This window comes from Lepisosteus oculatus, chromosome 18, assembly GCF_040954835.1.
Source record: "Lepisosteus oculatus isolate fLepOcu1 chromosome 18, fLepOcu1.hap2, whole genome shotgun sequence".
Lineage (NCBI taxonomy): Eukaryota > Metazoa > Chordata > Actinopteri > Semionotiformes > Lepisosteidae > Lepisosteus > Lepisosteus oculatus.
In genome coordinates, this window is record NC_090713.1 from 7,537,176 (window position 1) to 7,551,695 (window position 14,520).

At 40.5% G+C, this 14,520-nt stretch overlaps 1 protein-coding gene across 3 annotated transcripts; it reads left to right on the top strand.

Moving 5' to 3' along the window:
* The first annotated feature begins 263 nt into the window (after positions 1-263).
* LOC138224053 (synaptonemal complex protein 1-like) lies at positions 264-11,654 on the top strand. 3 transcript variants are annotated; one of them, XR_011182404.1, is made up of 4 exons: positions 264-390; positions 1,637-1,738; positions 4,007-4,033; positions 11,501-11,654. XR_011182404.1 is itself a non-coding variant. In XM_069180334.1 (3 exons), exon 3 carries the CDS (start codon positions 4,018-4,020, stop codon positions 6,055-6,057), a length of 2,040 nt encoding a protein of 679 aa, XP_069036435.1. In that variant the 5' UTR covers positions 264-390; positions 1,637-1,738; positions 4,007-4,017; the 3' UTR covers positions 6,058-6,339. The 3 variants fall into 3 exon arrangements, 1 of the variants encoding a protein (XP_069036435.1); XR_011182405.1 differs by having other exon boundaries at positions 11,517-11,654; XM_069180334.1 differs by lacking the exon at positions 11,501-11,654 and having other exon boundaries at positions 4,007-6,339.
* Positions 11,655-14,520: the final 2,866 nt, after the last annotated feature.

Genomic DNA, 14,520 nt, shown 5'->3' on the forward strand with positions numbered 1-14,520 from the left:
GCAACAGTTTAATGTAGAGTTTAGAACAAAGTTAGAGTCTCCCCTAAGCATCAAGTGATGAGAATCCAAGAAAAAAGTTAATTAGGCTCCTGTCATCCCTATTAGGGTAATAGACATTTGTTAAGATTACTGGAACATTGATCAATTTACCTGTATTACATACCTTACTTTATGATTTTAGACAACCTGAGATACAATGAAAGGTATAGCCTTGTGCAAAACATCACATGGGCCTCTGTAGTTTTGTATCCTCTCCTAGCAGTTTAGCAGTGAATCCAACACGAGCACGGTGTGCAGCACTGGGAACTGAATCTGTCAGCCAGAGTCCACAGACGCACAAGAAGAAACTACAGATTACATTGCTTGCAGATATTAACACCATAACCAAAGGTAAACAAAACAGTTTTGATACATGTACACATTGTAAACAAGGAAGAAATACCTAACATCTTATTTTAAATTGAGTTAAGAATGTGCTTAAAATATTTTACTTAACTGACTATACAGTAGGTGGTGATTTAATTAGGTCATTGAAGATTTATTATTGTCATTGTTCCCAGATTTGGAGGTGGCTGAAGATGTCCTTACCTTAATCATGCTTCTCCTTTACCAGCTTTGAAGATTAGTCAAAAGACATTTAGAGCATCTGCAATTTTATGTACAGATGAGACTAAGATTAACCTTTTCCAAAGTAATGGAAAGGTAAAATGTTAACAAGGATATGCAGAACCTCCAAAGAACATTACCTCTTCTGTGAAGCAATGACGGCATTATGCTTTGCAGTTTTAATTGTCTGAAATCAACCAAATAGAGACAAAGAAAATATATACAAAATTATCATTATTCCTCTTAGATGATTGCAGTGCACTATGTTCAAGTCCAACATATACAGTAACAGTACTTTTTTTCTTCTTTTAAACACTGTATAATTTCAATGTTATTTTCCATAAATACAGTATTTGCTTGATACATAAATTCTGCATTCAATACAGATGTATATATGTTACAAAAGAGTTTGGAGTGGGAAATAAAATGAGTATATTAGTATACTCATTTTATTGATTCTATATTTTCTATAGTCAGGATAGAAGTTAATACCATTGCCATAACTATTTCCAAATATTAATAACTTTAGCAAAGCTGAGATTGTAAGCACAGGTAAGTCATCAAAGGGCGGAGTAATTTTTATCAGGAGAGACACATTCGTTGGATTCTCACAGGAAAATCAAGGAATTCGCTGCACCATGTGAGGAACCCAAAGAAGGCTCCACATTGTGTTTCCTTTCTTCTCTTTTCAACAGAGAATAAACCTTTACTTGTTCCTTTGCAGCCTACAGATGCTGATGCAGCTACGTACTTGAACTACTTCTTACTTCAAGTAATCCTAGTAAAACATTAATAAAACATAAATGATTTTTTTTTTTTGCTGCACAGTAGTTAACATTGCTGCTCATAGAGCTGGGGCCCTGGATTTACATCCTTGGGTGATGTCTACATGGAATTTGTACATCCTCTGCACGTTTGTTTAGGTTTCCACTAGGTACTTACTGTATTGGATAAAAAGTGACTAGAAATGAATGGTTTAGAATACAATGGTATGTGAGTGTAAGTGTTTGGCTATCTCATGTTTCCTCAGCTGAGTCTGTGACTTCAGGTGCCCACCCTGATCTTCCTGGCCTCTATCAGTCAGGACTCCACCTTCACTCATTATTGTGAGAGTTTTTCTTGCTGCTGGCTGGTAAGAGCAGTTCTTTTAAGCATTGCAAAACTATGCTATTTCTGCTTTTCTGTGTGTTTAATGTCTGTACTCCAAAATTTAATCTTTCACTGTAGTGATACCTTTCACAACAATTTATAACATTTAAGTCTCTGTATTTGAGATTAACAGACCAAAATAATCTCAAACCATCAAAGGTATTTTGTACCAAGTATATAAATACAATAAGCTAATAAGAAAATTGGTCATTTGCACTTTACAAATTATAAAAAGAAAATCTTGTGATAGGAATTCTATTTGTGATGTTTATAACACTATGACAGCAGTGGTGTAGATAATGAAATTTGTTGTTACTTGATCTGCCTTAAGGCACTCACACATATATGCAAGTATATGTACACATAAAGTCTGCATCAGGAGACATACAGAGTATAGATTAACAATCTGTTTCACAGCACTATTCACTGTGTAATTTAAAATCTTATGGACTTTATCATCTCAGACACAATATTTAGGCTACCAAGAGAGACTATAGGGTTTCTATCCATTTCCACCTGTGCTTTTCCTGGTGAGGATTGTGGTGAGGCAAGTGCAAGCCAATCATACATGGGGACAATTTGGAGGCCACGGTAAGGGCCAAGAGGGGAAATTTGGCCTGGACACTGGAATGACCCCCTACTCTTCTCGAGAAATGCCCAGGGATCTTTAATGACCACTGAGAGTCAGGACCATGGTTGAAGGTCTCATTAGAAAGACTATACTGGGGCATTAGGACCCACACAGACTGCAGGGTGGGTGCCCCCCACTGGTCCCACTAACACCTTGTCCAGCAGCAAACGTAGTTTCCGAGGAGGTTTCCCATCCAGGTTGGCCAGGGTAAACCCTGCTTAGCTTCAGTAGGTAGCCAGTTGAGAGCTGCAGGGTGATATAGCTGCTGGCCCATTTCCTTCCATTTTATCCAATACAGTGATGTTGCAGAGCAAGAGCCTATCCCAGCATGCAATGGGCACAAGGCAGAATACACCCTAGATGGTACACCAGTGCATTACACAGGGCACACACAAACACAAAAACAAACTTATACAGTACCAAGGCCAGTTTTCTCAGAAGTCACTTAATCTATCAGTAAGTTTTTGCTTTGTGAAAGGAAACCTATGCAAACACAGAGCAAGGTCTAGAATTATACTCACGGCCCCAGTGCTTCAAGGCAGCAATGCTGATCACTGGGTTGCCTGATATGCATGTTACTAAGTTTAAATATTATATTTTAATTTGAGGTACCTTTTGTTAATTAAAATAAAAAGGGCTTTTATTGTGTCAGAGATATGCAGATCCATATATACAATAATTTGCATGAGTTAACTTTTGGTACATCCATTCTAAAATCCCTACTCTACAAGTTATTACCTATAGGAGTTGTTTAAGGAGACATACACCTGACATTCAAATGACTTATTTGGTTTTGTTGTCATCTAAGAATTTTATATTAGGTAGAAAAATGTACTCTTCAGCAAGACAATGACCTCTACTAGAGCACGGCCACATTGAAGTTAACTTGCAAAAGGAAAATTCTATAGAAATTCATGGTAAGACTTGGCAATTCCATCAGCTATGCCCAGAAAACTATAGAACTTTTGCCAGGAGAAAAGGATCAAATTAACTCACATCAGTTTGCTGTAGTTGCTGTTAAGCTGTACTGCAGCATGATGATTGATCAAAACGCAAGCACAAATCTCAGTGCACTGCTAAAGATGTTATTATAGAAGCAGTGAATAGCAAGATCAGAAATTCTAAGGGGGATCTTTCATGCACATGCATAGCGTACAGTATATACTGTACACTATGGTAATTGGCTATGTCGGATAAAACGGAATGTCAGATAAATGAAAGTCAGATAAACGCGACTCTATTGTACTGAATTATGGGTCTGAAACCTTTTGCTTATCACTAAACTTCAATTTGTATATCTTCTTACAGTTTTTGCTGACATTCAGTATCCTTCACATTTAATAATGATAAATCAGATCATTACAGCTCTTGGTAAAAATAAATACTGTTTCTGCTGCTTGAAATAAAAGTATCCAAATATTTTCTGAACTGATGTTGATACAATAATATAATGCTAAAATTGTAAAATTTTATAAGCCCCCATTTGTCACACAAAATGTTAACAGGATCACCTCCTAACAATGTTATATCCAGAATATTTAGGAAAGATTTCCATGTGTACAAGTGCACATGAACACATAATTGCAGATCACAAATTGATTTTCTATCCTTTACTCTTAGGAAGAAGAATCATGGAAATAATACAAGGTACCAAAAAAATCACCAAGGCTGAAGATGTACGAAATTACAACAAAATGCTAATGAAACCTTATGCTAATTGGGAAGAGTTTTTGATGCCAGCTCCAATTTCCATAGCCATTTTAGGAGAATTAGTCTTTATCTCTTCTAATACAGACTTTTCTATCAATAAAAATCCCCCAAAAGATGGCTTTAAATTCATCCGTTACCCAGAGTCCTTCCGCGCCTGTCTCATGCAAGTGTGCAATGCTGGATGGGGTGCGTTCAACGAGGCCCATAAGAACATGGACCAGATTCGTCTCCACTCTGCCAATGTGCCAGAGTATGTAAAATTAGCAGTCAAGTTGATTGTCCGAGATGACGACAAGCTCATCGAGCTCATGCTCCCTGACCAGCTAGAAAACATCAGCTCCATAGCAGAGGAGTGTAAAATCCTGTCAGAGCTCACAGAGAAAAAATTCACCTTTGTCATTGATCTGATTCAAGAGCTGATGGAGGCCTGTTTGAATGCTAAGGCAGCCTATAGTGAAGAATTAGAAGAACTGAAGCAGAAAATAGAGGAATCCAAGTTGAGGAAACAAACAGCAGAAGAAGGAAAACGTAGAGCAAATAAGACATTTGAAAACATGCAAAAGCAGTTGGATGAAGCTCAACAAGAATATAAAAAAGCCATGGATTCTCTGCCCAGTGGTTGGGATATTGTTGGCATGAACTTTGTGGAGGGCCTCACTAATTTAGTTAATATCTGTTATAGTGCTTGTACTGCAAGTGTAACTAAGCTTGGAAGAAAAACAAGTAAGGAGCAAAATCCCATTGCGTTAGGCAATGTTTATGCCAAATCACAGGTTCTCTTGAGTCTCCTAGAACTAGTTAAGTCTTTTTTTCATGAAGACAAAATCCATTGGGGCGTACTTTATGATCAAAAGAAGGAATGTGCAAAGTCTGAGTGGGTGGCAGATCAAGTGAAAAGAGTTAAGGAATCTTTGGAAAAAGAAGAAGACTGCAAGCCAAAAATAACAGCAATGCAAATGTGCGAAGACATTCTTACAATCTGCTCTTGTCTAACAGATATTGCTCCAGACAATGTCTGTGAAGAAAGCAAACAAAAAGAGTTAATAACAAAACTAAAAAAGTTGAAAACACAGGCTATGAAGTTTGATACCGAGAGTAAAGGCTTCACAGGTGCCTCTGCCTTTCCTGTAACCCCCCCACAACTGGCCAAACAGCAAGAGGAGCAAAGTACACAGAGAAAAAGTGCAGGTGACGTCGCAGCTGACAACGCCCGTTTTCGCATAGAGCAGAGTCGAGCTCAGATGAATCAAGCACAAGAGATGTTCCAGAAAAGCTTGGAAAATCTGGACAAATACCACAGTGACCTGACTGAAATCCTAGTCACAATGAGGAGCTGTGAGGTGAAAGAAATCGACTTCAAGACCACTATTAAAATGCTGACGAAGGGACTGGATGCAATGGGAAAAGTAAAGGAACAATGGGAGAAGATGGTATTCTTTTTCCACATGCTCTCCAACATAATCAAAACCAACCTAAACAAACATTTAAAGGATGTTGTCCAAACTGCAGAAAAAGCAGGTTCTTCTAAGCTTGGCTATTCAGCAAAATCATTCCTGAGAGATCTGCTGTATAACCAAGCTTTCCAAGCATCTAATATTGCCAGTTTGGTGAACATGATCTCTGGGACCTACACAGAGATCTCCAACTTGTACCTCATGGATAGAATCAGCAGCTTGGGGAAACTTATGGCCTTAGACCCCAGCAAATCTGACTTTGATACAGAACGGAAAAAGTTACAGATTGGCTGTGAAGAAGCAGAAGCAGGAATAAAAACAATTGTACTGAAAAATAAAATAGAATTTGAAAGGAATACAAAATCAAGAACAGAGAAGATTGAAAAAGCACTCAATGGAGCATTGCCCCCAGCCTCTGAGGAAGAGATAAAAGACGTTAGACAATGTGTTGAAGTGGGAATGAAGATGTCAACTCAAGAAGAAGAAGATGAGGGGCAGTATTGTTAGCTCTTACATTTTTCTGCTGAAAATGCAAAGAAATAAATGTACGAGTCCTACAAAATATGCTTTTTTGTCATACAGGCTTATACTATAACATGATAGACGTGATACTGGAAAACATTGCTTAATAGAAAACTGCAGGATTTGTTCAATGGGAATTAACGGGCTCGGGGTAGTTAGTTTGGATTTACGGAAACTAATATATTTTTTTCTGCAATAATACAGTATACACATTTCTGTAGTAATATTATTAGTTTGATTATAGTATTACGAATTAATTGGAGTGGAATATATTTTTCTATTTTTATTGCTTATTGCTTTAGATACATATGTGTTTCCTGCAGGTATTGTGATGATACTTTTATAATGGACAGCCTCAGAGTAGATCTTGTCTACAACAGAATTGTTCTACAACAATATGATAAATGTGTTTGCTAAGTCGTGATTTGTTTCTAAATCTTTGAAATTTCATTTGCTGCTTCTACGGTTTGCTTCCTCCATATTTGAAAATATGACCATTTCAATATTTAAACAGGAATCTAGGTCACAGATATAAAATTAATAAAGAGCAGTGGTCCTAGTAGAGATCCCTGTGGTACTAGATTACATCACATCAAACTAACACATCCTTATCTGTATCATCTGTTTTCTGTTTAATAATTAATTCTCACTTGTTTCCCTGAATCCCTACCAGATTTGAGAATTAATTTGAGAATTAACCTGTTCTTTTTATATACATTTGTAGCGGCAATGCTTATTAATAAGACAGAATTAAGTGTTGCTGTGCTTCCTAAATGAGGCCCCATCTCTCTTTCTCATCTCTGTGGTGCAGCCACAGAGAAGCTATTCATGCAGTTCTGATTTAGATTTATCTTTGAAATTAGAAGCAGCTTCCAAATGGGGATGTGCCCAGCCATGCTTGGCTATCACGATCAATGGCCATTCCTGGCTGTAAGATTCTTGGGAACATCTGGATTGCGGTCCTAGATGTCAGAGGTCATTGTGACTCATCTCTCACTTTGACCAACCAATCAGGAACCTGCAGGGCGTGGTAACCCCATGTGGGTCAGAAATGGCCACTAAACTTTCGACCAATCACCACCTGTCTTGGTCCTGGTTTAAAAGACACTGCACAGCTCAGAAACTTTGCTTCTCCGGCCACTTTTCACACCCTCAGAGACAATCACGTGACAGTGAGTGTTGTCTGGGACTGGAACCTTGTTTCAGCAAAGTGTCGGCCCAAGGAATGCCCGTACATAAATTGCTAGCTGACACCAATGTGGACTCTTCGCTTGATCACCAGAGTATACGTTTGGACTCTTGTCGACAACTTGAATACGTTTTTATTCAGCAACAGCGCTACACCGGAAACAAACCGAGTTTCTTCTCTCTAAAAAGTGACTTGCTCGGACCCGTCGTCACGCTCTGTGCATAGAGACTTTCTACTAATCAGCCAGACTACTAGTAGGTTCCTGAGAGAGACACTGTCGGCATGTTGCCACAGCAGAAATCTCTCCTCCAAATTCGTCCATCTCCGAGCTGCACCAAGACTGGTTGGCAAAAAGCCAGAGGACGCCGGGACGATGCCTATTGGCTATTGGACGCAGCCGCTAGCTGGTCTTGGTATCCGTACCAGGAAATACGAATCTACATCTGGAAAAGTAAACCCAATGTTCTACATTGCATCTCTAGAATTCAACTGTTACCTCAACACAAGTTGATATCAATTCAATTCATATGAGTAATGTATTTACTTTTGAGTAGCTAATGTAGGCTGATTAACGGTAGTATAGCCGAATGGTATACTGAAGCATATTCTTTGTTTGTATCTCTTTGTGTTTTGCATCTCTTCGTGATTATATACTTTGCATTTTGATAACCCTCACAGTAAGATCTGCCACCTGTATCCAGGCAGACTGTTATATGTTTTATGCACAATTTATGTATTAATAAATGTATCTCGTTTATTGAATCTATGTGTGTGCGTCGCTGATTGATTGATTATCTAAAAGCCACAACGAACCACCTGGTGATTGCTGCTACAATTAATAAATTGCCCCAATAAATTCACAAAACCCCTACAGAAGGTAAAAGGGGATGCTCGATGTGAGTGAAAGTGGGAAGTAGATAATGTGTACGCTTTTGTTGTTTTTATTGTTTGTGAACATACACACACAAAACTCAAACATAAACACACCTCATAATAAAAGAGCAAATCACTTAGTAGGAGGATTTAAAGGACGTTGGGAGCCGAGAATAGCTCTGACTGGAGCCTAGTGCATAAGTCCACCCTAGGGCAAAAGCATCAATGCTGGCGTTCTGGGGATGGTAAGTTACTTATCTGGGAGGAGAGTTGCACGTGTTCTCGTTCCTTACTTGTGAACAGTGCGAGGTACAGTAAGTCCTCTCTAAAGACTCTGAGAGGCATTTAGATCTGGAGGTAACAGACGCCCCTAGTTGCATGAGTGCAGCAATGCACAGTTTTTTTCCAAGTGTAAAGCAATTGTCTATGAGCTGTTACCTCACATGACACAGTAAGAAACTGTACATGTGTGCTAACTGGCTGTCTGATGAAGCAGTGGAGGTGTCTGATTATATATCAGACAAATGCAAGTTAAAGAATGTGAGGAAAAGCTGAAAAAAAGCACAGACTGTCAGATGGTGTTTGGGCTGAACAGTGGTGTAAGGATAAACAGACAGATATTGGAATAAGTGATATTGTGTTTATAAAAAGTTACACTGTTAAAGGGGATACATGTAGAGGTGAAACAAAATACAGAGCATTTACGCTAAAACCAAAACTATAATGTTCATGAGGTGTAACACATAATCTAATAATTTAAGGGTGTAGTACAAAAAGTATTCAAGATGTGGATGTGTGTTTTATGAATTTGTGTGCCGACGTGTGTGTGTAAAAAACCTCAGTGCGTAACTGTGAGTTTTGGTACAGTAAATGATGCTGCGAGTGTGTTTAGCCAGCCGGACTGGCTAGAGACTTAACTAAAGAAACGTGACTAAAGCAAATCAAAATCAACTTAAGTGACTAGAAAACATAAGAGTGTCTAAAACGTATAAGTACAAATACCAGCACAGTACAGGTGGACCTAAATGAGTTATCTAAACATAGTATTTGTATAAAATTAATTTAAACAAAAGTTTAAATATATTAAGACAGTACAGTCTTGCAGTGGTTAGCATTTTTGCTTTGTACTACTTAGGCTTAGGTTCAATTAAAGGTGTGATTCCTCATTAGATGCTGTTGCCAAAGGGTGGGGTGGCCTTGAAGATTTAATGAAGATTTAATACTGTTTACCGATGGGTCCTTTCTGGTGCATGAGGGAGGCGGGCAGCCCTGGGAGTGCAGGAGTCTCTTGAGACCTCTGTTGGTAGAAAAGGGACAGTTACAGGACATTCAGGCTGAGGCCTCCAGAACAGAGAAATGCAAATGGTTAGAAAAGAATGTGGGGCTGCATGATAATTATGTCAACTACAGCTCAGGTGCGGGTGCTACAGCTCAAACGTCCTGCTCCTGAGGGACCTTTCATGCACTGGCAAATTGACAATTGTAGCTTGCCAGTATGTAAAGGGAAAACTGGACTCTTAAAGATTGTGGATCTGTTTTCCCGGTGGGTTGAGGCCACTGCCTCTTTAACTGCTCAGCTGCTTGGATTCTGATCAAGGGACATACTTAACAGGGAAGGTGTGTCAGGCTGTGGCTGCATTGTTAGGGGTGAGATGGGACCTTCATTGCCCCCATCACCCTCAGTCTGCAGGAACGGTGAAACGAATGAACAGAACTCTGAAAGACTGACAAGATGTTATCTAATGACTGAAGGAACCCTGTGGGTAGATGCTCTGCCTACGGTCCTGTGTAGCCTGCTGGCTGAATCAAACAGAACTGTGGGACTGAGCCCATTTGAGATCATCATGGGCCGACCAATGAAACTCCCTGGAGGGCCAAATTTGGCTAATAGATTGTTGAGTTTGCTATCTAATTCTCTATTGCAGTATTGTAGGTTCTTAACTAAAGTGGTGCACGGGGCTGGTGAACAGGTGCTGGATGCTTGGGGACTTCCAGTTGTAGTGGTTTGATGGGTTTACTGAGACAATTATTAATTGTAGCAGTAATCACGAGATTGTTCGTTGGGGCTTTTAGAAAATCAATCGTCAGAACAACTAACAACGCACACACACGGATTCAATACACGAGATACATTTATTAATATAAATTGTGCACCAAACATATACTAGTCTGCCTGGATACGAGCGGCAGACCTTACTGTGAGGGTTATCAATATACAAGGTATATAATCTCGAAGAGATGCAAACACAAAGAGATACACAACAGAGAATATATGTCAATATATATATCGTTCGGTTACCAAATCGCTAATCAGTGTTATTACCCACTGTTACTCTAAACTCGGAAGTAAATACATTACTCATGAATTAAATTGATAACAACTTGTGTTGAGGTACAATTGAATTCTCGAGACGCAATGTAGAACATGGGGTTTACTTATCCACTGTGTATGGATTTGGAATTTCCCGGCATGAACATCAAACCAGCTGACAGGCTCTGTTGCAGCCTCTGTTCCAGCGGTTGTCCAATGGGCGTTGTGTCGGCGTCCTCTGGCTACCGGCCAACCAGTCGAGGTGCAGCTCGGAGTAGGACGGGCGGAGGAATCTGACTGCGGCGCGCAGGGCAGTCGTTGCTCCGAGGGGATCTATCAGCAGTCCGGCTGGCTAGTAGAAAGTCTCTATGCACAGAGTGTGACCGTGAGTCCTCACAAGTCATTCTTTTGCCTGGGAAGAGGCTGGTTCGTTCCCGGTCCAGCGCTGCTTCTGAATAAGCTATTCAGGTTGTCGACAAGGGTCCAACTGTAGGCTGCCATTGATCAAGCGGAGCATTCACATTGGTAGAATTCTGAGTACGTACGGGGTCCTCGGCCTCGCGCTTAGAACAAAGTCCAAGTCCTTTTGCAGACAACAGCAGTTGTCACGTGATTGTCTCTGAGGATGCACGAAAATGGCCAAGGAGAGCCCCGATCTGAGCTTGCACTCCCTTTTTGACCAAGACACAGATGTGTGCTGATTGGTTGAGAGTTTGGCGGGCATTGGAGACCCACGTGGTATTACCACGCCCTGCCAGTCCCTGATTGGTTGGTCAAGATGAGATATAAGTCACTTACTCTTGACACTTAGGAATGCAGTCCAGATGTCCATTCGGCACTCCCTAGACTGATAGGCGCCAATGGATGACCATTGATCATGATAGCCAGGCTTAGCTAAGTGCATCCCCATCTGGGAGCTTGTTCCTTATCAAAAGAAAACATCTTAAATCAGCCTGCATGAATACTTTCTCTGTGGCTGCACCACAGAGATGGAGGGTGAGATGGGGCCTCCTTTAGGACAGCATACCAACGCTTAATTCTGTCTTATTAACAAGCATTGCCGCTACACAGTAGAGGGAAGACATGACCTGATACCTGACGAGTGGGTGTGAGTGAAAAAGATGCCCTGACTGACATTGCAACCCAGCTGAGAGGGACCATACCAAGTGCTACAGACTACCAACTCTGCCATCCGAATGACTGGGCGAGATCGCTTGATCCATGCATTGCACTGTCACCGAGCCACTGCACCAGAGACTGAGTGAACAGAAATAATGCTGTTGCTATTCTTTCTGTGTCTTACGGGCTTCCTAAGAGCGGCCAACAGTGTGCTTGTTAGACCTGAGGAACATCACTCTGATATTGGGGAATATGGTATCAACACATTCTTGGCATTGTCATATCTAACAGCCACAAATTATAATCAAAGTTAATGTTGGGTCTGTATTGCTATACCGAGATCCTGATGATTGATCTCCACATGGCTGAGGTCTGTGTTTGGGTTCTGGGGTGGAACTTTGTTACAGTATCTATTTGTAGAGTTAGTATTGCTTATACAGTATGTGCAATTGTAATCGTCACTTGCGGTAAGACTTTAATCACGTCTTGCTGTAATCGTGTAACTCACAAAGTCATGGTAATGCATGCCTGTACTCCTAAAAAGGCGAAGTCTGCCTCATGTTGTTTGTGTAGTACTGAAGGGGGGGAATGAAGAAAGATAGGAAATGTGAAAAAATGGTTTACTTGTTTCTTTATGCACAAAGACTTCTTTTGGTACAAAACATTCCATGATTAAGCTCTTTTGAGTTATGGCAGGGATGGGAGTTAACTGATAAGAGATTCCAAGTATAATATAGAGACTCCCTAACTATGGGAAGATAAGACTGGCCATTCAATGTGTTCAAGATCTAAAGAATGTCCAAACACAGGTGACCTTCCCCCATTACCACGGTAACAATTTGCGTCAGAAATGGATGAAGTTTGCTATATAAACTGGAGCTTTGTACCTATAATTTTGAACAACTCTTTGAATATACTGTACCTAGCATGCAATTAAACTCACTTGTTTCAACTTCATCTCGGGGTCCAGAACTTATTTGTTTGTTACAACAATGGTAACTCCCCTACATCTCAGCAAACATCCCCTTCTGTTTTAAAGATGGAAATGTTTACAATGTCAGGTGTTGCACACTTTATCTAAACTCTTAGAGACACTTCCTAGTCACCTATAGCAGTAACAATACTAACATAAATCTCAATCACAATAGGTAAATTTAAAAAATAAAATGAATGAAAATGTAGCAAATTTGTTTTTATAGGCAAATCAATACACAAATGTTTACAGTAAGAAAACATGGATTCATTTTTTGTTACTATTTCATTTCCAGAGTGCTGTTGTCAGAGTGCTCTGAGTCTCTTCACCCAGTAGATTTGTTACAGCTATGCACTGGCTGAAAACTGGCCAGGCTCCACAGCTCCTGGTTTATGATGCAACAAACCATCAGTCAGGAGTTCCTGATTGATTCACTGGCAGTGGGTCTGGAACAGCCTCTACACTGATAATCATTTTGTGTGTGTAGTGATTCATAGCCGTTCAGGGACGCCAAATATGTAGTGATTCATAGCTGTTCAGGGACGCCAAATATGTAACGTTGCCATAGCCAAAATGTAATGTAGTGGCTCTCTGAAGGCACCAGTTCTGTAGGGTTTGGGCATTTACTGAGACAATTATTAATTGTAGCAGTAAATCACAAAGTTGATTCTTTTGATGGCTTTAGAGTCCAACCATGCGACATAACTCAAACAACGCACACACACAGGTACTAATACACGAGGATACATTTATTAATGCATAGAATATGCATTAAACCTAACAGATCTTATCGAGAGGGTTATCAGAATACAAAAGGTATATATTCAGTCAGTTACAAAGAGTTACATATATCAAGAGGACATACGTTCAGTATATCATTCATTAAGACAGTTTCATAAATGAACTTGGTTATAACTTCTACATTAGATACTCAAACAAGTACATAACTCTTAGGAATTAAATTGATATCAACTGGTTTGGATAACAATTGAATTCTCGAGCTGTAATGCATTGAAGTTGAATACTCATCCAATCTTTGGGGATTCAGATCTCCTGCGGGCACAAAGGAACAGTTGCAGGCTGTTGCTGTCCAATCCGCGCTCTCTGGCTCGGTGCCAGGCTGTGCTGTGCGGCTTGCGACGGTGCGCTGCTGATGTTCACTGTTGGCTTTAACTAGCAAAGTTTGTGCACAGGAGAAAAGATGACTGTGGGTCCCAGCAAGTCAGGAAGAGGACCGGTTCGTTCCTGATGAAGAGCTAGTTCTGAATAGTGATTCAGCTGTCCACAGTTCCGACCTGTTCACGAGGCCTGCTGCTGGTGCTAACCTCGGGCAACCTCCACTCTAGACTCTTAGAACAAAGGAAAGTTCTGGCACTCGGACACACTGGCCGTTCCGTGGTTGTCCGGGCTGAGTCTCAGGATGGTCAGGAGGCGCGCTGCGAGAATGTCCTGCCCTTGGGAGCCTTCTGCTCCTGGGCCGTCCTGCCCTGGAATTCTCCTTTGAATTCCCTTTAGAATTCTCCTCAGAATCTTACTGAATCTCTCTGAATCTTACTGAATCTCTCTGTTGCCTGTTTTTACCTGGAGGAACTTCAGCTCATTGATTGGCTGAAAGTTCCATGGGCATCAGAGTCCCACGTGGGTTACTCGGCCCTACCAGTCCCTGATTGGTTGATCAAGGCGAGATATGAGTCACTTACTCCTGACACTTAGTAATGCAGTCCAGATGTCCAACTGGCACTCCCTAGACAGAGAGGCGCCAATGGATGACCATTGATCATGATAGCCAGGCTTAGCTAAGTGCATCCCCGTCTGGGAGTTTGTTTCTTATCACAAGAAAACATCTTATCAGCTTGCATGAATTCTTTCTCTGTGGCTGCACCACAAAGATGAACAGAGAAATGGGGCCTCATTTGGGAAGGCTCAGAACACTTAATTCTTTCTTATTAATAAGCCTCGCCGCTACATGTGTGTAGATGTATT

Coding starts and splice junctions, on each gene's coding strand:
- LOC138224053 (XM_069180334.1), top strand. CDS start 4,018: ATGGAAATAATACAAGGTACCAAAAAAATCACCAAGGCTGAAGATGTA.